This window comes from Aotus nancymaae, unplaced genomic scaffold, assembly GCF_030222135.1.
Source record: "Aotus nancymaae isolate 86718 unplaced genomic scaffold, 86718_ANA_hifiasm-v0.15.2.pri h1tg000020l, whole genome shotgun sequence".
Taxonomy (NCBI): Eukaryota; Metazoa; Chordata; class Mammalia; order Primates; family Aotidae; genus Aotus; species Aotus nancymaae.
In genome coordinates, this window is record NW_026988432.1 from 27005024 (window position 1) to 27030669 (window position 25646).

A 25646-nucleotide genomic window follows, 5' to 3' on the forward strand; every position below is an offset into this window, starting at 1 on the left:
TAGGAAGATCAAATATATATTTATTATTATATAACAATATCACATCAACTCAATGTACATTTATTGCACTTTTATTATAGGTTGAAGTTTACAGACTGGTATACACTAAATGCATTTTAGGTAAGCTACTCCCTAAGAACCTATAGGAAAGCACAATAATCAGATGATAAGCTGTCTCCAAATCCAGCTTACAGGAAGTTTTCCTAAGGCAGAAATGCCATCGATGGAATTTAGACACTAGTGATCTTTAAGTCCAAAGGGCCTGGGTATCCTAACCTCATCTTGATCTTTTTCTTCCAATATTCCAATATCACATCTGTATCCACTCTTTTTTTTTCCTTTTTGAGATGGAGTCTCACTCTGTTGCCCTGGCTGGAGTGGAGTACAGTGGCACGATCTCAGCTCACTGCAACCTCCACCTCCTGGGTTCAAGCAATTCTCCTGTCTCAGCCTCCCGAGTACCTAGGTCTACAGGTGCATGCTGATCTGTACCCAATCTTATTGGGGTCTGCAGCATTGTCTATTCAACACAAAAACTAGACATGAGCATTTTTTAGTTCCATTATGTGCCCAATACAGAGGCTTATTCAGCAGGTAGTTAAATGTCTGCTGAAAGGAAGTGAATCTTGAAGACATATAAGCTTTGTTCAGAGAAGATTTATTTTTATAAGAAACAAGAATAGGCCAAGTGTGGTGGCTCACACCTGTAATCCTAGCACTTTAGGAGGCTGAGGAGGGTGGATTGCTTGAGCTCAGGAGTTCGAGACCAGCCTAGACAACATAGTGAAACCCCATCTCTACAAAAAGCACAAAAATTAGTCAGGCATGGTGTCGCAAACTTGAAGTCCCAGCTATTCAGAAGGCTGAGGTGGGAGGGTTACTTAAGCCTGGGAGGTTGAGGCTGCAATCAGTCATGTTTGCGCCACTGCACTCTAGCCTGCATGACAAAGCAAGACCCTGTCTCAAAAAAACAAAAAAGCTGGCCGGGCGCGGTGGCTCATGCCTGTAATCCCAGCACTTTGGGAGGCCGAGGCGGGTGGATCACGAGGTCAAGAGATCAAGACCATCCTGGTCAACATGGTGAAACCCCGTCTCTACTAAAAATACAAAAAATTAGCTGGGCATTGTGGCGCGTGCCTGTAATTCCAGCTACTCGGGAGGCTGAGGCAGGAGAATTGCCTGAACCCAGGAGGTGGAGGTTGCGGTGACCCGAGATCACGCCATTGCACTCCAGCCTGGGTAACAAGAGAGAAACTCCGTCTCAAAAACAAACAAACAAACAAACAACAACAAAAAAAAAACTAAAGAAATCATATATAGAAATGGCTTCTATACCCTACTGCTGGTCCATTCAAAAGCTCACAAGGGACTCAGGTTATAACATAACGAGTAAGTCCTCCCCCTCGGACCTCTGATAGTCTCCGGCAGTGTCGTAAAATACTCAGTATCACATGAAACTTTTTGTCAATTTTCAAAGTCGTGAACTCCTTTATGTCAGCTTCCACTATAAAATAACGACCTAAAAATAAAGATATTAGTGCTAATTTTTGTAAGGCCAACTTGCAAAAGAGTCTTTAATGCATTAAATTATGAATATGAATGATATTAATCTTTTTTTACTGTTAGTATCCAATAAAACCAATAACTAGTATTCTTGCTAAAATAATAATTATTCTATCAATATAAGTTGCGTGCATGATATACTAGGTTACTAGCTATCTGTTGGTATATCTTGATTCACTTTTCAAGAGGCAATGTGATGTAGTGGTTAACAGAATAAAGCTCATAACAGTGTTATCACTTAACTGGATGACCTTGGACAAATAAGTTAAGCTCTCTTTGCCTAGTCTGCAAACTGGCGGTAGTAATAGTAAGTGATATGGTAGTTGTAAGGACTGAAGCTCTTGGCACACTCTCTGTTATACAGTAAGTGCTGTATCAACAGAACTAGCTGTTATTGCTATTCTAATTCTTAAAACATTGGGCATAGTTCACAATAAACTCTACAGCAGTGTTTCTCAGGCTCAACATTACAGATAATGTAGGCCAGATAATTCATTCTGTGGGTGCTATCCTGTGCACTGTCGGCTGTTACAGCAGCATCCCTGGCCTCTATCTACTAGATGCCAGGAGCACCCAGCTGTAACAACCAAATATGTCTCCAGACATGGTAAAATGTCCCCTGGTAGGATAACTGCTCCTGGTTGGGAATTAACACTAGATTTAGAGTTTTCTAGAAATAGCTACATTTCTCATGATTTAGTTATATTCTGAACAGTTCACATGTACACGTATATATGCTACCATTTTACCTTTGGTATCCTTCGTTTCTTCATTAATAAATCTGTGATAGAGATTTCTGGCCACAGAATTCATAGACCTTTTTGGTTGATACAGGATTTTATATTTACTAATTACTGCCTTGTTGATTTCTTTAATAACATCATTAATTTGACCATAGGTTAAGCGGGATTTCATGTATCTGTAAAAAAGTATATGGTTAATTATTGTTTTAAAGAATCATACAAAATTACTTGCCTTGAAAAACTTAAGTATGACAACTTTGTACAACAGTAAAACTACACTACTCTCTATAAAAACAATCTTATATCAACTTCCAAATAAACCAGAGAGCTAAATTAAATAGAGGTGACAACATATGAGTGCTAACTTTCTCTAATTATTAACTTCTAGTCTTTACCGATGGAGAATTGATATTGTAATTTTAATTAAGCTCTCAAATTCTGATTCAAATGGACTAACTGCAACATGTAAATTTAAACATTTTTAAATGTTTGTGAGTAAAGGAAAAATTTAAATATTAATAAATTATACAACTCATAGCACTCTAGTGCCATGCAAAAACGTATTACTTGTTCAGAGAAAGAAAGAAAAAAAAGGGAGGAGAAGGAAGGGAAGATGAAGGGCAATAAAGAAGACCACAACAAAGATGACAATGATAATTAAGACAAAGGAGAACTGATGGGGTAGGGGATGTCCAGGAGTGAAGGGATATCACTGGAAGCTGCCAGGACAGAGGAGAACCAAAGAGTAGCCATGATTTTTTTATGCCCTAGCTCAACTTCCCTTAGAACACCGTCTCTTTCACTCTAAATTATACTCTTTAATCTCCCTCTTGCCCATCCTCCCAGGCACCATGGAGTCTTAGAATATAAAAATAGGAGACTCTCAATTTTGAATGTTTTGAACACACCAAAAACAAAACTTGATGATCTGCTTCAATTTGTCTCTTCAACACACTGAAACTTCAGTAGGTTAAGCTCTGTCCTTCACTTCTATTCAAAGTGGCAGCTTTCTAGTCAAAATTTCCTTGATACAATGATACAGAAGTTTATTTAAAAGAAAATGTTCATATTTCCAAAAAATTCATTTTCATTATTCCTCTCTTTTCTAAATTTATTTTTGCTCCCATTTTTCCTGACCACAATTTCCACAAACTCTTAAACCTCAGCTCTCCACAATGCACTTATGAATTCCTTCAAATCCTCTCAATTACCACCTTGATTTCCTCAATAGCCATTCCTAATCTCTGCCAATGTTTTCCACTTTAACTCCACTCTCAGCACCATTTTTTTTTAAGTAAATAAAAACTCTGTGCTTGGAAAACATGATTTTTTATCCTAATCTTCTAACTTCATTTCTCATTCATTAAATAACTCCTTAGTTGAAAAATGAATCTCTACCATGACCATTCTGATTTCCCTCCAATAGCTCTTCATGGAAGCATTTTATAAAAATCCTTTACTCCACTGTTCCTCACAGACATCTGTTCTTCACATTAGCTTAGCCAATGAGCAACAACAACAAAAACCAAAGCTAAATAACATCAGAACACCAAACAGTTTTCATGGAAATAAAGCTGTCAATAAAGGAAATGACCGCCAGTGTGGTAGCTCACATTTGTAATCTCAGCACTTTGGAAGGCCGCGGCAGGTGGATGACTTGAGATCAGGAGTTTGAGATCAGCCTGGCCAACACGGTGAAACCTGGTCTCTACTGAAAATACAAAAAATAGCTGGATGTGGTGGTGTATGCCTGTGCTCCCAGCTACTTGGGAGGCTGAAGCATGAGAATCACTTGAGCCCAGGAGGCAGAGGTTGCAGGGAGCCGAGATCCTGCCATTGCACTCCAGCCTGGGGGACAGAGTGAGACTGTCTCAAAAACAAAAACAGTAGTAAAAAAAAAAAAAAAAAAAGGTAAAGTAAATGACAAAGTGACCCCTCACCCACACACACACAAAGACTAAAGAGCAATGTCATCCTTATCACCAGTCTCAGAATTGTGAAAGAGCCAAGTATTTTTCAAGTGGCTAATTGGCAGCAATTTTTAAGTAGTAAGTACACTAGCGGGTATGAGACTAGATTGGGCATTCTTACACACTACCAACAGGAGTAAAAACTGGTATGTAGTGCTCTGACATGTCAAGAGCTTGGAAACTGTCACTCCTGTCCTCACAACAAGAGCAAACTCAGAGCTGGTAACTCTTCTCAGAGAATCGAGGTCACAGGGCCAAACACTGCCCTCAAAACAGGAGAGACAAGAAAATACAGAGAATCACAGCTTCCTGGAAACAGAAGCCACCAGACTGAGTAATTGGAGGAACACTTAAATAGTAACTTGACAAACTGCTAAGGTTCAGTTTGAACTAGCTTGAGAGTTAAAAACTCATGGGAATCCAGTTTAGGGAACCCTCATTACTTTCATAAGTTTTGCTTCCAGGAACCACCCCTGCTTTCCCCCCAGGTTTTCAAGGTGAGGATCAGACAAAAATTCTCTTGAGCTTCAGCAAAAGGAGGGAAAAAGTAATTATTTTGAAATAGGCCAGGTAAAAGTAGAGCAGTTCTGTTATCCAAAACAAAGACCTGCCCTCAAGGAAAACTACATTACTAGAACCTTATCTGACCTAGGGGAAGGGTAATTTGAAGATTTCAGCCCCATCTAGCTAAGAAACACCTTAGAAGGTCACAGCCCAGAGATGCAGGGGCCCTAAAAAGCCTGAGATTTGATCATAAGATTGTAGAATGCTTCCTCTCTCCAACACCTTACAATCACTACAACAAAGTTACAGAATTATATTAGTGGACTAACACTGAGCAAGCTACAAGATACAGAATCTACTAAGAAAAAATTTCTAAGGAAACCCAAAGACAACAGGGGAGACAAAAGAAATGGGAACTAGAAGTAACTGAAGCTTCTGACATGTACAACCACAGCAACCATTAAACGTAGCCCAGCTTCTAGACAAAATCTCACACTAAAAGCCAATTTACTTCAGATCCTATTATCAAGATACATCATGTCCAGCTTTCAACAAAAAATTACTAGGCATAAGAAAAAATACAGGCTGAGATACAACACAAGCGTCAGAAGCAGACTGAGAAATGACAGAGATTTTGGAAGTATCAAACCACTAATTCAAATAACTATGTTTAATATGCTAAGGACTCTAATGGCAAAAGGATAAAATGCAAGAATAGACAGACAAAGAAAGGACAGATGGAAACTCTACAAAAGAATCAAAAGGAAATGCTAGAAATAAAGTGATGGACTCCATCAGCAGACTAGACTTTGCTAAAGATAGAATCAGTGAACTTGAAGAGACATAAATAGATTACGTCGATACTTCCCAAACTAAGAATCAGTGAACTTGAAGACAAATCAATAGATTATGTCAATACTTCCCAAACTAAAATGCAAAGAGAAATAAAAAAAGAACAGAAAATCCAAGAAGTGTGAGGCAATCACAAAAAGTATATCATATAGGTAATGGAAATACCAGAGGAGAGAAAGAAAGATATGCAAAGAACTCTTAAAATTCAATGAGAAGAAAACAAACAACCCACTTTAAAAATGGGCTCAATATCTGAACAGATGTCTCATCAAAGAAAATATACAAATGGAAAATAAGTATATGAATATGAAAAGATCCTCAATGTCAAATGTCGCTAGGGAATTATAAGGTAAAATAATTAGCCACCACTATACACCTATTACAATGGCCAAAATCCAGAACACTGACAATACCAAATGGAAAGGAGTATCTGGAGCAAGAGGAATATTCTGTCATTGCTGGTAGGAATGCAAAATGGTATAGCCAATGGCAGGTTTCTACAAAACTGAACATACTCTTATATGATCCAGCAGTTACACTCCTAAGTATTTACCCAAATGAGGTGAAAACTTATGTCCACACAAAACTTCCACATGAATGTTTTTAGCAGCTTTATAAGTGCTCCAAAATGAAAGCAACTAAGATTGCTTCAATAAGTGAATAAACAAACTGGTACATCCATACAATGGATTACTATTCAGTGCTAAAAACAAATGAGCGATCAAACCACAAAAAGACACAAGGGATCATAAATCCTTATTTCTAAGTAAAAGAAGCCGGTCAGAGAAGCCTACAGTATGACTCTAACCATATAACATTCTAGGGTTCAGTGGGAGACAGAAAGAGGTGGGATACAGGGCACTTTAAGGACAGTGAAACTTCTTAGGACAGTGAAATTCTTCTGTATGATATGGTAATAGTAGACATATGACAGTATGCATTCGTCAAAACCCATAGAATGTACAACACAGAATTAATCCTAACATAAACTAAGGACGTTAGTTAATAGTAATGTATCGGGAGGTTTTCAAGATGGCCGATTAGGAGGAAGTCGGGATCGCAGCTCCGAAAGAAGGCGCAGAGGGTGAGTGGACGCCGCATTTCCAGACAGATTTTTACTGACCACAGACCAGGGGATTAACAGGAGGAGGAGCCGCACGGGTCACCAGCGCCGCTGGTTTGAGCGGAGCGGCGCCCCGCTCGGCCTACGCCCTGAGGTGGGGGGCGGCGGATCCACGTACAGAGCGAGAGAGACTGAATCACCTCTGAGCCAGCAAGGGGAGCTGAAGCAGGGATTCAAGCCAGGACACTCCCGGGCAAGGGCGCACCACGAATCTCAGAGCCACTGCTTTGGCTGATGCAGCGGCTCACAGGGCAGCGGATTTTTACTGCCCACAGACCAGGAGATTCACAGGTGGAGAAGCTCCACGGGTTGCCAGCGCCGCTGGTTGGACTGGCGCGGCTGCTCTGCCTGCACCCGAGGCAGGGAGCAGCGGCCCCTTGTGCAGAGTGAGCGAGACCGGATCCCCTCTGGGCCAGCAAGGGGAGCTGAGACAGGGACTCAACCCAAGAGTTTCCTGGGCAAAGAGGACGCCTCCGGAAACACGGCTGAACACAGGACGGTCCAGCTCTGTGGAGGAGGGGCGTCACCCACCGGGAAACACCCTGCAGTTCCCAGGACAATTTGCCCACAGCAGCTCAACGAAGCCTCTGCAGGCTGAGTGTGACTAGGCTGCCACCTTGTGGGCAGGGAAAACCATTGCAACAGCGGAAAATCATAACGCCCTAATTCCCTGGGACAGACCACCTAGGAGGAAGAAAAGGGGGTTTATGAGTTCAGCTACTACAGACTTAAAATTACCAAAATCAGAAAGACAGCAACTACAAAGTCGATAGGTGGATAAATCCACAAAGATGGGAAGAAACCAGCGCAAAAAGGATGAAAACACCCAAAACCAGAACACCTCTCCTCCTACAAGGGAGCACAACTCCTCACCAGCAAGGGAACAGGACTGGATGGAGAATGAGCGTGATGAAATGACAGAATCAGCTTTCAGAAAGTGGATAATAAGAAACTTCCGTGAGCTAAAAGAACATGTTCTAACCCAATGCAAAGAAACTAAGAACCTTGAAAAAAGACTTGACGAAATGTTAACGAGAATGGACAACTTAGAGAGGAATATGAGCGAATTGATGGAGCTGAAAAACACAACACGAGAACTTCGCGAAGCATGCACAAGTTTCAACAGCCGAATTGACCAAGCAGAAGAAAGGATATCAGAGGTCGAAGATCAACTCAATGAAATAAAACGAGAAGGCAAGATTAGAGAAAACAGGGTAAAAAGGAATGAACAGAGTCAACAAGAAATATGGGACTATGTGAAAAGACCTAATCTACGTTTGATAGGTGTACCTGAATGTGACGAAGAGAATGCATCCAAGCTGGAAAATACTCTTCAGGATATTATCCAGGAAAACTTCCCCAACCTAGCAAGGCAGGCCAATATTCAAGTCCAGGAAATACAGAGAGCACCACAAAGATATTCCTCTAGAAGAGCAACTCCAAGGCACATAATCATCAGATTCGCCAGGGTTGAAATGAAGGAGAAAATACTAAGGGCAGCCAGAGAGAAAGGTCGGGTTACCCACAAAGGGAAGCCCATCAGACTTACAGCAGATCTCTCAGCAGAAACCCTACAGGCCAGAAGGGAGTGGGGGCCGATATTCAACATCCTTAAAGAAAAGAACTTTCAACCCAGAATTTCATATCCAGCCAAACTAAGCTTCATAAGTGAAGGAAAAATAAAATCCTTTGAGAACAAGCAAACACTCAGAGATTTCATCACCACCAGACCGGCTTTACAAGAGCTCCTGAAGGAGGCACTACACATAGAAAAAAACAACCAGTACCAGCCACTCCAAAAATGCACGAAATGGTAAAGAGCATCAACACAATGAAGAATCTGCATCAACCAATGGGAAAAACAGCCAGCTAGCATCAAAATGACAGGATCAAATTCACACATAACAATATTAACCCTAAATGTAAATGGACTAAATGCCCCAATCAAAAGACACAGATTGGCAAATTGGATAAAAAGCCAAAACCCATCAGTGTGCTGTATCCAGGAAACCCACCTCACAAGCAAGGATACACAAAGGCTCAAAATAAAGGGATGGAGGAAGATTTACCAAGCAAATGGAGAACAAAAAAAAGCAGGAGTTGCAATTCTCATCTCTGATAAAATAGACTTTAAAGCAACAAAGATCAAAAGAGACAAAGAAGGACATTACATACTGGTAAAAGGATCAATGCAACAAGAAGAGCTAATGATCCTAAATATATATGCACCTAATACAGGAGCACCTAGATACATAAGGCAAGTTCTTAAAGACTTACAAAGAGACCTAGACTCCCACACAATAATAGTGGGAGACTTCAACACCCCATTGTCAATATTAGACAGATCAACGAGACAGAAAATTAACAAGGATATCCAGGACTTGAACTCAGACCTGGACCAAGCAAACCTAATAGACATTTGCAGAACTCTCTACCCCAAATCCACAGAATATACATTCTTCTCAGCAACACATCACACCTACTCTAAAATTGACCACATAATTGGAAGTAAATCACTCCTCAGCAAATGCAAAAGAACGGAAACCATAACAAACAGTCTCTCAGACCACAGTGCAATCAAGTTAGAACTCAGAATTCAGAAGCCAACCCAGAACCGCACAGCCTCATGGAAACTGAACAACTTTCTCCTGAATGTTGACTGGATAAACACTGAAATGAAGGCAGAAATAAAGATGTTCTTCGAAACCAACGAGAACGAAGACACCACATACCAGAATCTCTGGGACACATTTAAAGCAGTCTCTAGAGGAAAATATATAGCAATAGGTGCCCACATGAGAAGAAAGGAGAGATCTAAAATTGACACTCTATCATCAAAATTGAAAGAGCTAGAGGAGCAAGATCAAAAAAACTCCAAACCTAGAAGAAGACAAGAAATAACTAAGATCAAAGCAGAATTGAAGGAGATAGAGACACGAAAAACCCTTCAAAAAATCAATAAATCCAGGAGCTGGTTTTTTGAAAAGATCAACAAAATAGACAGACCACTAGCCAGACTAATAAAAAAGAAAAGAGAGAATAACCAAATAGATGCAGTAAAAAATGATAAAGGGGATATCATCACAGATGCCAGAGAAATTCAAACCATCATCAGAGATTATTACAAACAACTCTATGCACATAAACTAGAAAACCTGCAAGAAATGGATAAATTCCTGGACAGTTGCCTCCTCCCAAGCCTAAACCAGGAAGAAGTCGAAACCCTGAATAGACCAATAACAAGGTCTGAAGTCGAGGCAGCAATTAAGAGCCTACCACCCAAAAAAAGCCCAGGTCCAGATGGGTTCACAGCCGAATTCTACCAGACATACAAAGAGGAACTGGTACCATTCCTACTGAAACTATTTCAAATAATCCAAAAAGAAGGAATCCTTCCCAAATCATTTTATGAGACCAACATCATCCTAATACCAAAACCCGGCAGAGACTCAACAAGAAAAGAAAATTACAGGCCAATATCCATGATGAACATAGATGCAAAAATCTTCAATAAAATACTGGCAAGCCGATTGCAACAGCACATCAAAAAGCTTATCCACCATGATCAAGTAGGATTCATCCCGGGGATGCAAGGCTGGTTCAATATACGCAAGTCTATAAATGTAATTCACCACATAAACAGAACCAAAGACAAAAACCACATGATTATCTCAATTGATGCAGAGAAGGCCTTCGACAAAATTCAACAGCCCTTTATGATAAAAACTCTCAATAAACTAGGTATCGACGGAACGTATCTCAAAATAATAAAAGCTATTTATGACAAACCAACAGCCAATATCATACTGAATGGGCAAAAACTGGAAGCATTCCCTTTGAAATCGGGCACTAGACAAGGATGCCCTCTCTCACCACTCCTGTTCAATACAGTACTGGAAGTTCTAGCCAGAGCAATCAGACAAGAAAAAGAAATAAAGGGTATTCAATTAGGAAAGGAGGAAGTCAAATTGTCTCTATTTGCAGACGACATGATTGTATATCTAGAAGACCCTATCATCTCAGCCCAAAATCTCCTGAAACTGATAAGCAACTTCAGCAAAGTCTCAGGATACAAAATCAATGTGCAAAAATCACAAGCATTCCTATACACCAATAATAGACTTAAAGAGAGCCAAATCAAGAACGAACTGCTATTCACAATTGCTACAAAGAGAATAAAATACCTAGGAATACAACTAACAAGGAACGTAAAGGACCTCTTCAAGGAGAACTACAAACCACTGCTCAACGAAATAAGAGAGGACACAAACAGATGGAGAAACATTCCATGTTCGTGGTTAGGAAGAATTAATATCGTGAAAATGGCCATACTGCCCAAAGTAATTTACAGATTCAACGCTATCCCCATCAAGCTACCAATGACCTTCTTCACAGAACTGGAGAAAACCACCTTAAACTTCATGTGGAACCAAAAGAGAGCCCGCATAGCCAAGTCAATTCTAAGCAAAAAGAACAAAGCAGGAGGCATCACACTACCGGACTTCAAACTCTACTACAAGGCTACGGTAATCAAAACAGCATGGTACTGGTACCAAAACAGAGATATAGACCAATGGAACAGAACAGAGGCGTCGGAGGCAACACAACATATCTACAACCACCCGATCTTTGACAAACCTGATAAAAACAAGCAATGGGGAAAGGATTCCCTGTTCAATAAGTGGTGTTGGGAAAACTGGCTAACCAGATGCAGAAAGCAGAAACTCGACCCCTTCCTGACACCTTACACTAAAATGGACTCCAGATGGATTAAAGACTTAAACATAAGGCCTAACACCATAAAAACACTAGAAGGAAACCTAGGCAAAACCATTCAGGACATAGGCGTAGGCAAGGACTTTATGACCAAAACACCAAAAGCATTGGCAACAAAAGCCAAAATAGACAAATGGGACCTAATCAAACTCCACAGCTTCTGCACGGCAAAAGAAACAGTCAATAGAGTGAATCGGCAACCAACAGAATGGGAAAAAATTTTTGCAGCCTACCCATCTGACAAAGGGCTGATATCCAGAATTTACAACGAGCTAAAAAAGATTTACAAGAAAAAAACAAATAAGCCCATTCAAAAATGGGCGAAGGATATGAACAGATACTTTACAAAAGAAGACATACAAGAGGCCAACAAACATATGAAAAAATGCTCATCATCACTGGTCATTAGAGAAATGCAAATCAAAACTACATTCAGATACCATCTCACGCCAGTTAGAATGGCGATCATTAAAAAATCTGGAGAAAATAGATGCTGGAGAGGATGTGGAGAAATAGGAACACTTTTACACTGTTGGTGGGAGTGTAAATTAGTTCAACCACTGTGGAAAACAGTGTGGCGATTCCTCAAGGACCTAGAAATAGAAATTCCATTTGACCCAGCAATCCCGTTACTGGGCATATATCCAAAGGATTATAAATCGTTCTACTATAAGGACACATGCACACGAATGTTCATTGCAGCACAGTTTACAATAGCAAAGACCTGGAACCAACCCAAATGCCCATCGATGATAGACTGGACAGGAAAAATGTGGCACATATACACCATGGAATATTATGCAGCCATTAAAAATGAGGAGTTCGCGTCCTTTGTAGGGACATGGATGAACCTGGAAACCATCATTCTCAGCAAACTGACACAAGAACACAAAACCAAACACCACATGTTCTCACTCATAGGAGGGTGTTGAACAAGGAGAACACATGGACACAGGGAGGGGAGCACTATACACGGGGGTCTGTTGCGGGGGAGTGGGGGGGACAGTGCGGGGGGGAGTTGGGGAAGGATAGCATGGGGAGAAATGCCAGATATGGGTGAGGGGGAGGGAGGCAGCAAATCACACTGCCATGAATGCACCTATGCAACAACTTTGCATGTTTTTCACATGTACCCCAAAACCTAAAATGCAATTAAAAAAAAAAAAAAAAAAGTAATGTATCAATATTGGTTTGACAACTGTAACAGATATACCATACCAATGCTCTGTTACTGGGGAAAATGGTGTGCAGGGGAGAAGGTGTATGAGAACACGGTACTATCTGCTCAATTTTTCTGTAAACCTAACAAAGGTTCTACGAAATATACTTTATTAAATAAAACAACCACCAAAACAAACTGGTATGAAGAACTCTCCGGAAAGCAAAGTAATCATTACCTTTGCCTCAGGGACTCTCCTCCTAAGACTCTATCCCAAAGAAATAAAAAACTAAAAAACAGACTTGTCTAAAAGATATTTCACTGTACCATTATTTATAACAATAAAGTCAACCCAAATACTTAATTAAGAAATGCTTAAACAAGTTATTGGATAGCTACATGATGAAATATTATATGACTACTAGTTAATGATAGGAAAATTATCACAATAAAAGAATAGTAAGTTGTATTTACAGTATAACTACATTGCTATAATAACAAGTATGAGAAATACCTATTATATATGTGTAGCTAAATAAAATCTGGAAAGCTATACCCTATCTTATCTGAATGGTAGAATTACAGATGAGTTTTATTTTCTAACAACAAACACTTTCTAGCAACATGTATTTGTATAATAAAAAGGTAACAAGAAATGTAACATAATATAAAGCTTAGAAGTTAAGCAAAGCCCTGGAATTGAGTTTAAAAATGTGGATTTTCCTAATTGGTTCCCCATTATTGCCATATGTAAGAAGCAAGGGAGCTCTCCTTCTGGGGGAAGCATTTTGTCTTATTCATTCCTCTATTCTCAGTGACCTAGGGCCTGGAATATAACACAGGCTCAAACAAGCATGGGATGCAATGCACACATGGAAACCAAACACACGTAACACTCTCCATTCTCATTCTCAAATCTACACAACGCAATTTCCTTAAAATTACCAGAAAACTGAGGCTACTTCTATAATATAATTGGTAAATCTGTAACACAAAAAGGTCCTAGAGAGGACTGAAGCAATGAATTGATCCATCTATAAATCTCTCTATGAAGGGGTTTTACAACAAAAATCTTCAAAAAATTTACTGCATTTTCATAGTATAACATGAAACTATTTTATAAAAGATCAATATTTGAACACAGCATTTACAATTAATATAATTAAGCTTTATGATTTAAACAATCATTTATGTTGATTAAGGGGTTGAACATTAAAATTTCTCTTAAATACTTACGAAGGCACACCATTGAACTCGTCACAAGTTATAAATGGCATTTCCTTAATACTTCTTTGATCTTTGGGGGGCTTCTTTATGGGTTCAGGTTCCACAACTTTGTCCGGTTCTTCAGGATCAAGATCTGATCCCTTAACACTACAGAACAGAGATGTACATGCAAACAGGCAACTGTCAGAAATAAGCAGCATACTGCAAAGTTTTCCCAACTGAAAATAATATTAAATACATACTCATCCTGTTAAATCTTATTGTCAACATTTTTTTCTATCCCTACCTTCTATTGTTCATGAAAATCTAAATGGTGAAGGAAATATTGAAAAATTAAGTTCCCAAATCTTCCATAAAATAGTTGTATTTTTTTACATGTAACATGATATTTTTATCAGCTGTCCCACTAGCTCCCCAAAGTCAGTAAGTTAACAGCTTTATGGCTTAATAGCTTCTCTTAACCCCTTAACAGCCTGTCTTCCTGACATTCCTAACTCTGAACCTGGAAACATCAGTTATCTTAGACTTCTATTTATTCTAATTTATCCTGAGGGTTGCTCATGTCATTCCCTGTGTATTGCAGAGTCATTTTAGTTGCCAGCAATGATCATGGGTCACCCTTGGATTCCATCTGCCCAATTTTTAGAGTGAGTGAGAACCCTACTAATATAGCTCCTGCCCCAGTAGCAAACAAAGTCTAGAAACACACTGTAGCTTCTAGGTTGCTTAACTGCCAGGGATGTTGCCAGCAACAAGTCAAGACATAGAAAAGACGACATCAGATACAAGAAATGGTAGGGGACTGAGTGGGAGGATAGACTCGGGAGCAAGCAAAGGGAATCCCCAGAAAGGCAGGAAGTGAGATCCCAAGATGACAGTCGAATGCCAGACACAGATGGCAGCCAGCCTTACTGACGTGGTGTGACTCGGCCATGCTGCAGGCTGTCAAGATAAAGATGCTCAATGCACCATAATCTTTCCAAAAATCCCAACATATGAGATTCTATTGTGAGACTGGCTGAATCGTACCTGTACTTGTCTGTCTTGACCATGCGCTGAGGAAGCACCTGATTGTTCCCTTATACCCTGCTGCGTTTATCAGCTGAAAATAACCATTTTGACCGACAGAAAGGTTCTGCTCTGATCTATCCCTGAGAGTTGAAGCTAGGCCATAGTGAGCTTAGAAGAAAACTCCTCCTATTCCCCCTGACCAAATTCTTACTGGATGTTCAATGACAGGAAAGAGAGAGACAGCATAAGGATGCCAAGTCCCCGCCAAGGTGATGGAAGCAGCAGGTTCATGTGTGGGTAACAAAAGAGCCAGGTCTTCGAGATGCAAAGTTTGAGGAGAAAATGCAGGCCATTAAATCACTGGAACTAGATGTCATATCAAGTTGGACATTTGAGAGCATTAACAGTGGGGTTAAGTAAGCATGAGCAAAGCAGATAGAAGAGATCTATAATTTAAAAGAGGGGAGAAAAAAAGGAGGCAGCTAAGTCCAAGATGTGGGCTGACAACTAAGAAAGCACAGTGGCAGTACAGAAAACAGAATTTCAAAGACAAAAAGGTGGTATGCAAAATGAGATCTCAGAAGTAGAACCAGGTCTGAAGAGGGATTTTTGACCTCTTCATGACCTTCAAACAATCGATTTCCTAGGTGTGGTGGTAATGACAGCCAAAAGCCAGGTGTTAGGGCCTCAGGGAAAAAGACACAGCACAGACACACCTTGTAAATGAACAGAGAAAGAATAGACATTTGAGGAAAAAAAAGGGCTAAGCTTATTGTTCTTTTTTTTTTTTTTTTTTTTTTTTTTTTTGTGGCAGGATCTCACTCTTGCCCAGACTGGAGTGCAGTGGCACCATCAGAACCCACCGCAGCCTTGGCCTCCCAGGCTCAAGCAATCTTCCTGCGTCAGCTCCCTGAGTAGCTGGGACTACAGGCGTGTGCCACTGTGTCTGGCTAATTTTTAGTATTTTTTGCAGAGATGGCATTTCACCATGTTGCCCAGGCTGGTCTCAAACTCCTGGGCTCAAGCAATCTTTCTGCCTCGGCTTCCTAAAATGCTAGGATCATAGGCGTGAGCCACTGTGCCCAGCCTCTTTGGCTATTTTTAAGATGGTAAGTTCCTTAAGTTTTTTACCCAAAGGCAGTGGTTCTCAAGTGTCGGTGGCAATGTCTGGAGATGGTTTTCATTGTCAGGAATGGCTGGGATAGGAGGGATGCTACCAGAATCCAGTGGGCAGAGATCAAGAACACTACTCAATGTCCTATTCTCATAACAAAGAATTAACCTGCCTAAAATGTCAAGGAGGCTGAGGTTGACAAACTGCTCTAAGGGAAAGAAATGAGTGGAAAAAAGAGGCTAGAGAGACTTGCTATTGGGAAACTAGGAAAGAGCTGTTAGATTTTCCTCAGAGACAGCAAGATAAGAAAACTGGTGAACATAGGAGGAAATACTGTTTTTAGTATAGGTGACGAAAACTAGATAATCACTGACAAAATTGCAAGTAAATGAAAGAGCAAAAGGCTTTGAAGTATTTGTTTTCGTCGGTTTATAAATCCAGATAGCAAGAATAATTATAAACACACTTACCATCTCTGGGTGACTCTTACTTGTGGCAAATGGGAAGGAATGTTTTCTTTAAGATGTTCTACGTCTTTGTAATCTTCTTCAAGAGATTCACAGAGTTCCTAAAATTTAAAAATGCTCACAAATAAGTCTGTGTCCTCCCCATGCATGTTTTTTTTTTTTTTGAGACGGAGTTTCGCTCTTGTTACCCAGGCTGGAGTGCAATGGCGCGATCTCGGCTCACCGCAACCTCCGCCTCCTGGGTTCAGGCAATTCTCCTGCCTCAGCCTCCTGAGTAGCTGGGATTACAGGCACGCACCACCGTGCCCAGCTAATTTTTTTTTTTGTATTTTTAGTAGAGACGGGGTTTCACCATGTTGACCAGGATGGTCTTGATCTCTTGACCTCGTGATCCACCTGCCTCGGCCTCCCAAAGTGCGGGGATTACAGGCCCATGCATGTTTTAAGATATTCTAAAGAGCAGGGAAAATGGTAAACCATGATCACAGTGACTGTGAGTACTGAAAATGCAGAATGAAGTGAAAAAGCAATGAATCCAGCAATATAAAATTGGTTTCTAGAGCTATTTTTGGATGGTGGTAATATTTTTCCCTACTGAATTTTTTTTCAGAGAATGATCACTATAATCACATTGCAATTACAAAGCAGGACTGAAGTTAAATCTTTCTCAAATACTTCAATCTTGGGAGACAACTAAGAAATATATAAAGAACTTACGTTTTTCATTCCCATAAATTGCTTTTGTTGGCTTAGCAAATGCTCCCCAGTGTTATCTGTGTAACAGCAACTGTCTTATCACAGTGTGGTAATATAGCTGGCAAGTACGAGATACTGCTTTGGGATGACTTCCACTGCGGGCTACCTACATCCCCGCTTCATGAAAATTTCTATTTGATAGCTGGGGTTTTTTGGTCTCTAACTTTTACTAGAACTTGAGGCCATGAACTCACACAAATTTTAATAAGGAAAATATTCTGTGCCTTTGGATTCCCGCCATCTGGCTCTCAATCACAATGTGAACAGAAATTCCAAATAGCCTTCAGTTCTCAGTTGAGCATTCTCTAGGCCCACACCTAATCCTGGACATTCTTGGGCAGGTTAGAACTGAAATGCCAGTATTGGTTTCTGTTTTGAATTTATATAATGTCTTTTCCTTGAAGAGGTGAATGACATTCATGGATACCAATTCCATTTTGACTAATATAGTGATAGGCATAATCATGCCATTTCCTATAGCTGAAAAATCTTTACAGACCTTAAGGATTATAAGGCTGAATAGGGTCAGGGAGGTCCCTTGTTCAATCCCACTGAGCAATTCCCCGGCTCTAACAATGTGAGATAATTATGGTACATATTATTTCCCCATGAGCAAGTGCACAAACACTTTTATTAGATGAAGTCAATTTAAAGGCTTATTTAGAATAAAATGTGCATGTGAATGAGGCTCAAGTTTTTCTTGACTTGAGAACGCTTATATTACCTTTTATAAAAATATAGAAATGTAGACATATAAGGGAGCTAAAAAAAAAAAGGTCAGTATGATCTATTATTTTTCAAATGAGGATCTTGAAACCCCAAGAGGTAAAATGACTTTCTCAGGGTGGCAGGGAGTACCAAGGACTGTCAAGGTAAGAATCCACATCTCCTCACCCAAGGCAAATGTTCTTTACGTACCACTCTACCAGAACATCATTGTTTAAATTAAAGCTACCAAGAATTATTAGCAAACTTTCCTTTCTCATAAAGTTCAATTCCATTGGCCATCAGCAGAAAGCAGTAGCTGTGGAGCTCCGAACTCCATTATACTAGCAAAATAAAACATAAATGGCATACTGTACCATTAATAATTTATAAACCAAAAATATTATAAACAAAGAATCTTTAAGAATTACTTGATGATTAGGAAGTTTGTATGTACTGCCTTTTTACTGCTTCCTCATTAGAGAAACATTACCTTAAGTGAATTGTTGGTTTGTTCTTGATGCTGAATTTCCAATTCCAATTTATTTAGAAGTTCATTTACTACAATGATCTCATCTCCTATTTTATTTAACATAGTCTTCAAGGTAGGTTCCTGGCCTGTTATAAACAAAAATAAGATAGAAAACAAAGTGTATAGAAAAGCAGTAACTACAAGTACTCATGCAAACTCTTGGAACAGATAGCTGCACCTTAGAGAGGGGTGAAAAAAGGACTATTGCTTCAGCCCCTAGAAATTGACTCCATGGATAATCTTAAGACCTCATCTCTAAGTAGTATGGAAGAGAAAGAGGGGAGGGGGAAGGACAACGTCTCCCCTGAGTCTTTTGTTTCTGGCAAATTCCACCACATAAAACACTTAGAAATGCTTGACAAAACAAGCATCCTTCTACGTCCACAGCTAAGCTTTCATGAGAAAAAGGCAAATCTCCAAGGATTCTAACATGAAGAGGGAACTGTGGTTCCCCCTATACCAGGCAGTATGTGTGAGCTGAGGGTGCAGCAGCCCTCATTTGAAGACTGTGGAGTGATGCTGGACAGGAGGATATCAGTCTCAGCAACGGAACAGATTTGATTTTAATGGGGATAAGATCCATGGCTTTGGGGTTTAAAACACAGGATGCTGGAAGTAAGAATCTCAAATAAGGCTAGGAGCCTTCTTCGTTAATACATTTTTAGTGAAAGCTGTAATCACTCACCAGAGAAATAAGCTTATGTTTCAGACAGGCCCTTCAGTGTATATGTGTGTGTGGCAGGAATAGGAGTGAGGCTGAGGTGAAATTCTCTTTGGGACTTTGTAGTATGGATTTGGAATTCATATTTACAGTATCTACACTATTCAAACCCACCCCTAAGCAGAGAAGGTAAGATAAAAAGTCACAAGCTGGTGATAACCCTGGCTACCTTGCAAAAACAAACGTAAGACATTTATAAAGTAGTATATTCTCATATTCCCAATCCCACCTCCTAGCACCTCTCTCTAGCAGCTTTCAGAGACTGGAGATGAATGAGAAAATCAGAGTCCCTTCCTCCCTAGAATTAAAAGAAGTAGTTTTAAAAAAAATTTAAGGGCAGATTAAAAGCGAAAAAGAAAAACTACCCTCATAATTGGATCTTTCCATCTGCATTTCCAGCAAACTAACAATGACATACACATAAGTAAAAGCAGACTTTGGCAATATCTGTAGATTATGGAGGCAGTAGAATGGACCAGGCAGAAGGCCTGAAGTCAGAGACACCAAGTACCTACCTCATTACTGCAAAGATAAGTGAAAGCACATATAAGATGGGCTTAGGACTGCATCTAGAACCTAATAGTACATGTTAATTGTCATTCATCATCATCATGAGGAGTATATCATTCTATCTAATAGAACAATGCTACTTGCATTTGACACTCAGCTCATAACAACTAAAACAAATTAATAAATAAATGACAGTACTGATGTCTCTACTGAGAATAATTTCAGTAGAATTAGTTGAATACAGTATTTCTTCCCCATACACTGGTATCACACCTTTCAATCACCTATATTTTAGGGTGTTTTTTACCATGTTTTTTTAGACAGGGTCTTGCTCTGTCACCCAGGCTGGAGTTCAGTGGCACCATCAAAGTTCACTGCAGCCTCAACCTCAAAGGCACAAGCAATCTTCCCACCTCAGCCTCCTCAGTAGCTGGGACTACAGGTAAGCGCCACCATGCCTGGCTAATTTCTTATTTTTTTTGTAGAAACGGGGTCTTACTATGTTACCAGGCTGGTCTCGAACTCCTAAGCTCAAGTGATCCGCCTGCCTCAGCCTTCCAAAGTGCTGCGATTAAAGGCGTGTGCCTGGCCACTACCTTTTATGTAGTAATCTAGACAGTTACAGAAGCCAAAGTAGCAAACAAACTACCAGGCTTTATTTTATAGGCTATGGAGCCAATAGAAAAATTATTCTCCCCACATATAAGATGACAGTTGACAAGCGTGGAGTAATCTAATGACTCTGACTGCTTCAGCCAGGCCTCATGCTTTAGTGGATCATTTGAATTCAAGGCTTGATAGTTTTATAGATCTCCAAACTTTATTGGTTTATTCAAGAGTAATCATACCCTCAAAAAGAGAATCTAAACAAGACTAATTATTAAACATCTAAAAGTCTTTTACAAATTATTTCAATAAAAATGGCAACAAAACAGAAAGAGGGCTAACATGGGAATCAAGAAACAGAAACTCTCACCCAACTAAGTACTCATGAGCTGAAGGACCTGGACCAGCCACCTGACTTCTGAGAGTCTCAGTTTCCTCAGGTGTGAAGTAAGGGGCTCCTTAAAATGAACCCACAGTCCCTTGAGCTTTAACTTTCCAGAGTATGTGAACCATAATCTGTAAAATGTATGAGGCTCCTTTATTAGAACTTCTCAATAAAGGACTGAGAATATCAAGGTACCTGGGAGGGGAGGTATAATTCGAAAGGGCATAGCTAACATTATAATTTCATATTTGAGAAAGTTTTCAAATTACCAATTCATAATACAAACCATAATGCAAGTTCAACACAACCTTCCCAGCACATGGAATTCTGTCTGCCAATAAACCTTTACCCTCCCAGATAAGATTAGGGAGTATATAATTTTGTAAATAACGTTTTTAATTGACAAGGATTATCTGCTTCTCTGAACTTCCACTGCATCATCCAATTTCAGCACATCAAAATATTTTCAGATATTTACAATCTTCAAGTTCATGGATGCTTAAATAATTTATCTTCAATTAATTCTTTCTCAGTGATATAGAGTAATAAGCTTCCTCCAAAGCGGCTGTAAGATGGGTTATGAACTATTTTTACCTCTATGGATCTCTGCATCAGTTTTTTTTTACTTGCCTTTTAATACAGTAATGTGCCACATAACAATGATTCAGTCAACAATGAACCACAAATATGACAGTAGCCCATAAGATTATAATGTAGCTGAAACATTCCTATTGTCTCGTGATATCGGAGCCATCATAACATCATGGTTCAATGCATTACTCACATGCTTGTGGTGATGCTGGTGTAAACTGTACTGCCAGTGTTACAAAAGTACAGCACATACAATTATGTATAGTACATAATAACTGATAATAAATGGTTACTAGTTCATGTTATTTACTATACTATACTTTTTAGAGTGTACTTCTTCTACTTATTAAAAAAAAAATTAAGGAGACGACTGTTCCATGCGTGTTACTGCCCCTGAAGACCTTATAGTGGAACAAGATGTGGATGTGGAAGACAGATGCTGATGATCTTGACCCTGAATAGGCCTAGGCTAGTGTGTGTGTGTGTGTGTGTGTGTGTGTGTGTGTGTGTGTGTATTAGTTTTTGACAAAAAAGCTTAAAAAGTAAAAAAAGAAAAAAGCTCATAAAGATATAAAAAATATTTTTGTACACCTGAACAATGTATTTGTTTTGAGCTGTTATTAGAAAATAAAAAAGCTAAACCAAACTAAAAAGTTTAAGTAAAAAAGTTACAGTAAGCTAAGATTAATTTATTATTGAAGAAGGTTTTTTTAAAAATAAATTTAGTGTAGCCTGTGTATAGTACTTATAAAGTCTACAGTAGTATGCATTGATGTCTTAGGCCTTCACATTCACTCACTGTCTCACCCAGAGCAACTTCCAGTTCTCCAAGGTCCACTCATGGTAAGTGGCCTATGCAGCTGTTACCATTTTTAATCTTTCCTTTTCTTTTTTTGAGACGGAGTCTCACTCTGTTACCAGGCTGGAGTGCAATGGCGCAATCTCAGCTCACTGCAACCTCTGCCTCCCAGGTTCAAGTGATTCTTCTGCCTCAGCCTCCCAAGTGGCTGGGGTGCGCACCATCACACCCAGCTAATTTTTGTATATTTAGTAGAGATGGGGTTTCACCATTTTGGCCAGGATGGTCTTGATCTCTTGACCTCGAGATCTGCCTGCCTCAGCCTCCCAAAGTGCTGGGATTACAGGCATAAGCCACCACGCTCAGCCCATTTTTAATCTTTTACTGTATCTTCTCTATGTTTAAGATACACAAATACTCACCATTGTGTTACACTTGCCTAAAGTATTCAGTACAGTCACATGCTATACAGGTTTGTTGCCTAAAAGCAATAGGCTATATAGCCTAGATATGTAGTAGGCTGTACCATCTAGGTCTGTGTACATTTACATATACTCTATGATGTGATGTTTGCACAACGACAAAATCATGTAACGCTTTTGTCAGAACACATCTCCATCATTAAGCAACGCATGTACCTCCACTTAGCTGTAGAATCATGGATGCCACCCAACCTTCAAATCTTACCAATATGTGTCTCAGAAAAACATAAGTAAATAATTCTTATGAATATTTAGTTCATTGTTCAATGTACCTTGTATTTTTAGTATCCTTTGCAATATTCAAAATATTGGCATTAGACAATTTAAAAAATTGTTATTCAAAATGTAAAATTACCTAAGATGCAGTCACTTAACCAAGCATAAGATATATTCAGAGTGGAATAATCAAAATGCATTTTGTATATACAAAGTCAGTGGAATCTGTTTTACTTACCACAGTTTCTTAATGACAAGGTTTTCTTAATATTGCCAATCTTTTCATTAACATGAGAGCATAACAGTTCCAGATCTGAGGAGGCCATCCTTTAAGCCTCTGAAGAAAAAAATATAAATATATTCGTAAAAAGAAAAGCCACACAAATTTCTGTTCACTTTCGAAATCCAAGAATGGTCAATATCAAGTAAATCACATGTCCTTGAAGGTTAAGTACAAAAACTCAAGAGCAATTTCTTTCAGTTCTACAACACTGTTTCTAACCAAGGTACAGTAGTGACTTGTCTTAGAGCCTTCCGCCATCGATGGATCCCAAACCAGGGTAAAGGGGCTACGCCTGGGTCCTTTCCTTAAGGATTTAGGAGGACAAATGCACTATTTATATATAAAGACAACATTGGTATTTTCTTAAAAAAAGGAAAATACACATTTTAAAGAAATGCGTCACACTGTCAAAGAAACGGGCCCAGGTAATCATTTTTCCTATGCTGTGAGGGGTTGGAGCTTTACAGTTTGGGATTGGTAAGGAGGCAGAGAAATGGGAAAGAATCGGTTTCCCACCCACTCCGCGGGTGAGAGAGAAGGGGCGGGTCTAAAGCATCCACCGCAGCGCCCAGTCCCGTCCTCCCCTACGCCAGGCGAGGCCCGCGGCCCCCAGCCGCCAAGCAGTCTCGGGCGCTTCCGAAGTCAGGGTCCCCAACACACAGACTCCAACCTCGAGTCAGTCCGGGAGCAAAAGGCTACTTGCCGCTGGGTCTCCAGCCGCGGACAACTGCAGTCTCCGCTGGAAGACCGGGATGGGGACACACAACTCCGGAAGCAAAATTCAAACCGCCCGCCCAACCCTGGCGCACCGCGGAGCGGCGCAGGCGCGCAGGCGCACATCCGCACTTCTGAAGCACAGGCTCTGTGGCTGTTCGCGGTTTACGTCATCCGGGGCCACAGCTGGGCGGAGAAGGAGGCGTGGCCGAGCCGGGGAAAGGCGGGGCGAGGGCGAAGGCGGGGCTTCCGGACGATAGGAGGACCTGGAGGTGCCTCTGCCGCGGTAAGCGGTCCAAGGAAATTTCAGTCAGCCATGCAGTCCTGACCGCCGCCTAGCCAGGTACCAGGCGTGGGGGTTTTAAGGTGGGGATCCAAGAAGTGGTCTTCGAAATTTGCTGCACCTTAGAGTCACCAGGGGCGGCCATTACAAGTCTCAGTGCCTAAGGCGTACCCCAAGTCGGTGAAATCTGACACTGGAGACGTGAGGCCCAAGCCTTAGTATTTTTTAAAATACCCCAAATAATGCCAAAGAACAGCCAAGTTTGTGTGGAAGAAACAGTGATCCTGTCCTCTGGGGCTTACAGCCTCTGTAAGTGTTCCTGGACCAAACCGGGGGTCGGGCTGCTTATTCTGGTCCAATAGGGAGATGCAGATGAACTGGAAAAGAAGTTTATTTCGGTAACCGGATACAGGGAAGAGCCCTGGAAAATATCGCCAGATCGACTGAGAATTACAAAGGTTTTCAGAGCTTATATACCTTCTCAGCTATATATGTCTACATGTAAGTGTGCATGTGTCTAAGGACGTAAGGGATTAACTTATTTTAGTCTATAACCAAGATCAGTCCTGAAGACCTTCCTCTGGAGCCTCAGTAAATTTACTTAATCTAGATGGGTCCAGGTGCCAGGGGTGATGACCCTTATCTTGTCGTCTGCTAAATCGTAGAGGTTTGGGCAGTTCCTTCAGACCCCCAATAAGCTTGTTTGTGGAGGTCTGAGGAGTTTCTTCAGACCCCCAAGAAAAACTTGTTTAATCCTGAACAGGTCCTGTTAAGATAGAGGCTCTACCCTGGGTTTGGCAGTACAGTTCACTCATTGAGCAGAGGTTCTATGCCAAGATAGGCAAGCTAAAAAGACCCGCAGTCACTATCCCCATCCAGCACCACAGTACTGGTTCAGATGTTCTGACCATGAAGAGAGAGACAGCCTTTAAGAACAGAGTCTTGAAGTTCTGCAGAAAGGAACTGACTTTGAGACAGGGTGTGGGGAAGTTCAAGCCTAAGGGTGCCTTGGAAACAATGGAGATTTTGGTGTAGAGCAAGAGGAGGTTGATAGCTTCTCTTAATTCATTAGAACAAATCCATCTAGTTTACTAGAGAGAACCAGAAGAGATAGCTAAGAAGAGTTCTATAAAATGATGCTCAACTAATAATAACTATGATTAATTCTGAGCAGTGGGATGTGGTGTGATTTTTATTTTAATTTTTGCATTTTGATGTACTCTTTTGAGTTTTTATAAGCATTAATCATTTTAATAAAAAAGTAAATCAGCATGAGTTTTTATAAAAAAGGAAGGTTGGGCTGGGTGCAGGGGCTCACACCTGTAACCTCAGCACTTTGGGTGGCAGAGGCAAGTGAATCATGAGACCAGTAGTTCAATACCAGCCTGGTCAATTCAGTAAGACCCAATTTCTACTAAAAAGAAAATTTTAAAATTATCTGATGTAAAAAAAAAAAATTACCTGAGTGGCATGCACTTGCAGTCCCAGCTCAGGATGCTGAGGTGGGAGGATTGCTTGAGCCCAAGAGTTCAAAGTTACAGTGAACTATGATTG

The 25646-nt window shown here is 40.2% G+C and overlaps 1 protein-coding gene across 2 annotated transcripts; it reads right to left on the reverse strand.

Moving 5' to 3' along the window:
• Positions 1-23889, reverse strand: SKA1 (spindle and kinetochore associated complex subunit 1). 2 transcript variants are annotated; one of them, XM_021670081.2, is made up of 7 exons: positions 23799-23889; positions 23051-23149; positions 18464-18588; positions 16513-16610; positions 13927-14064; positions 2313-2482; positions 1-1519 (listed from the first exon to the last, which is right to left on the reverse strand). In XM_021670081.2, exons 2-7 carry the CDS (start codon positions 23136-23138, stop codon positions 1371-1373), a joined length of 768 nt encoding a protein of 255 aa, XP_021525756.2. In that variant the 5' UTR covers positions 23139-23149; positions 23799-23889; the 3' UTR covers positions 1-1370. The 2 variants fall into 2 exon arrangements, with proteins under 2 accessions (XP_021525756.2, XP_064235226.1); XM_064379156.1 differs by having other exon boundaries at positions 23766-23862.
• Between the last annotated feature and the right edge of the window lie 1757 nt (positions 23890-25646).

Excerpts from the sequence above, each read along its gene's own strand:
- SKA1 (XM_021670081.2), bottom strand. The coding sequence starts at position 23,138 with ATGGCCTCCTCAGATCTGGAACTGTTATGCTCTCATGTTAATGAAAAG. Across the intron at positions 16,611-18,463 it reads AAACCAACAATTCACTTAAG|GAACTCTGTGAATCTCTTGA; the intron begins GTAATGTTTCTC and ends TTTAAATTTTAG. Across the intron at positions 14,065-16,512 it reads GTAAGAGTCACCCAGAGATG|TGTTAAGGGATCAGATCTTG; the intron begins GTAAGTGTGTTT and ends TCTGTTCTGTAG.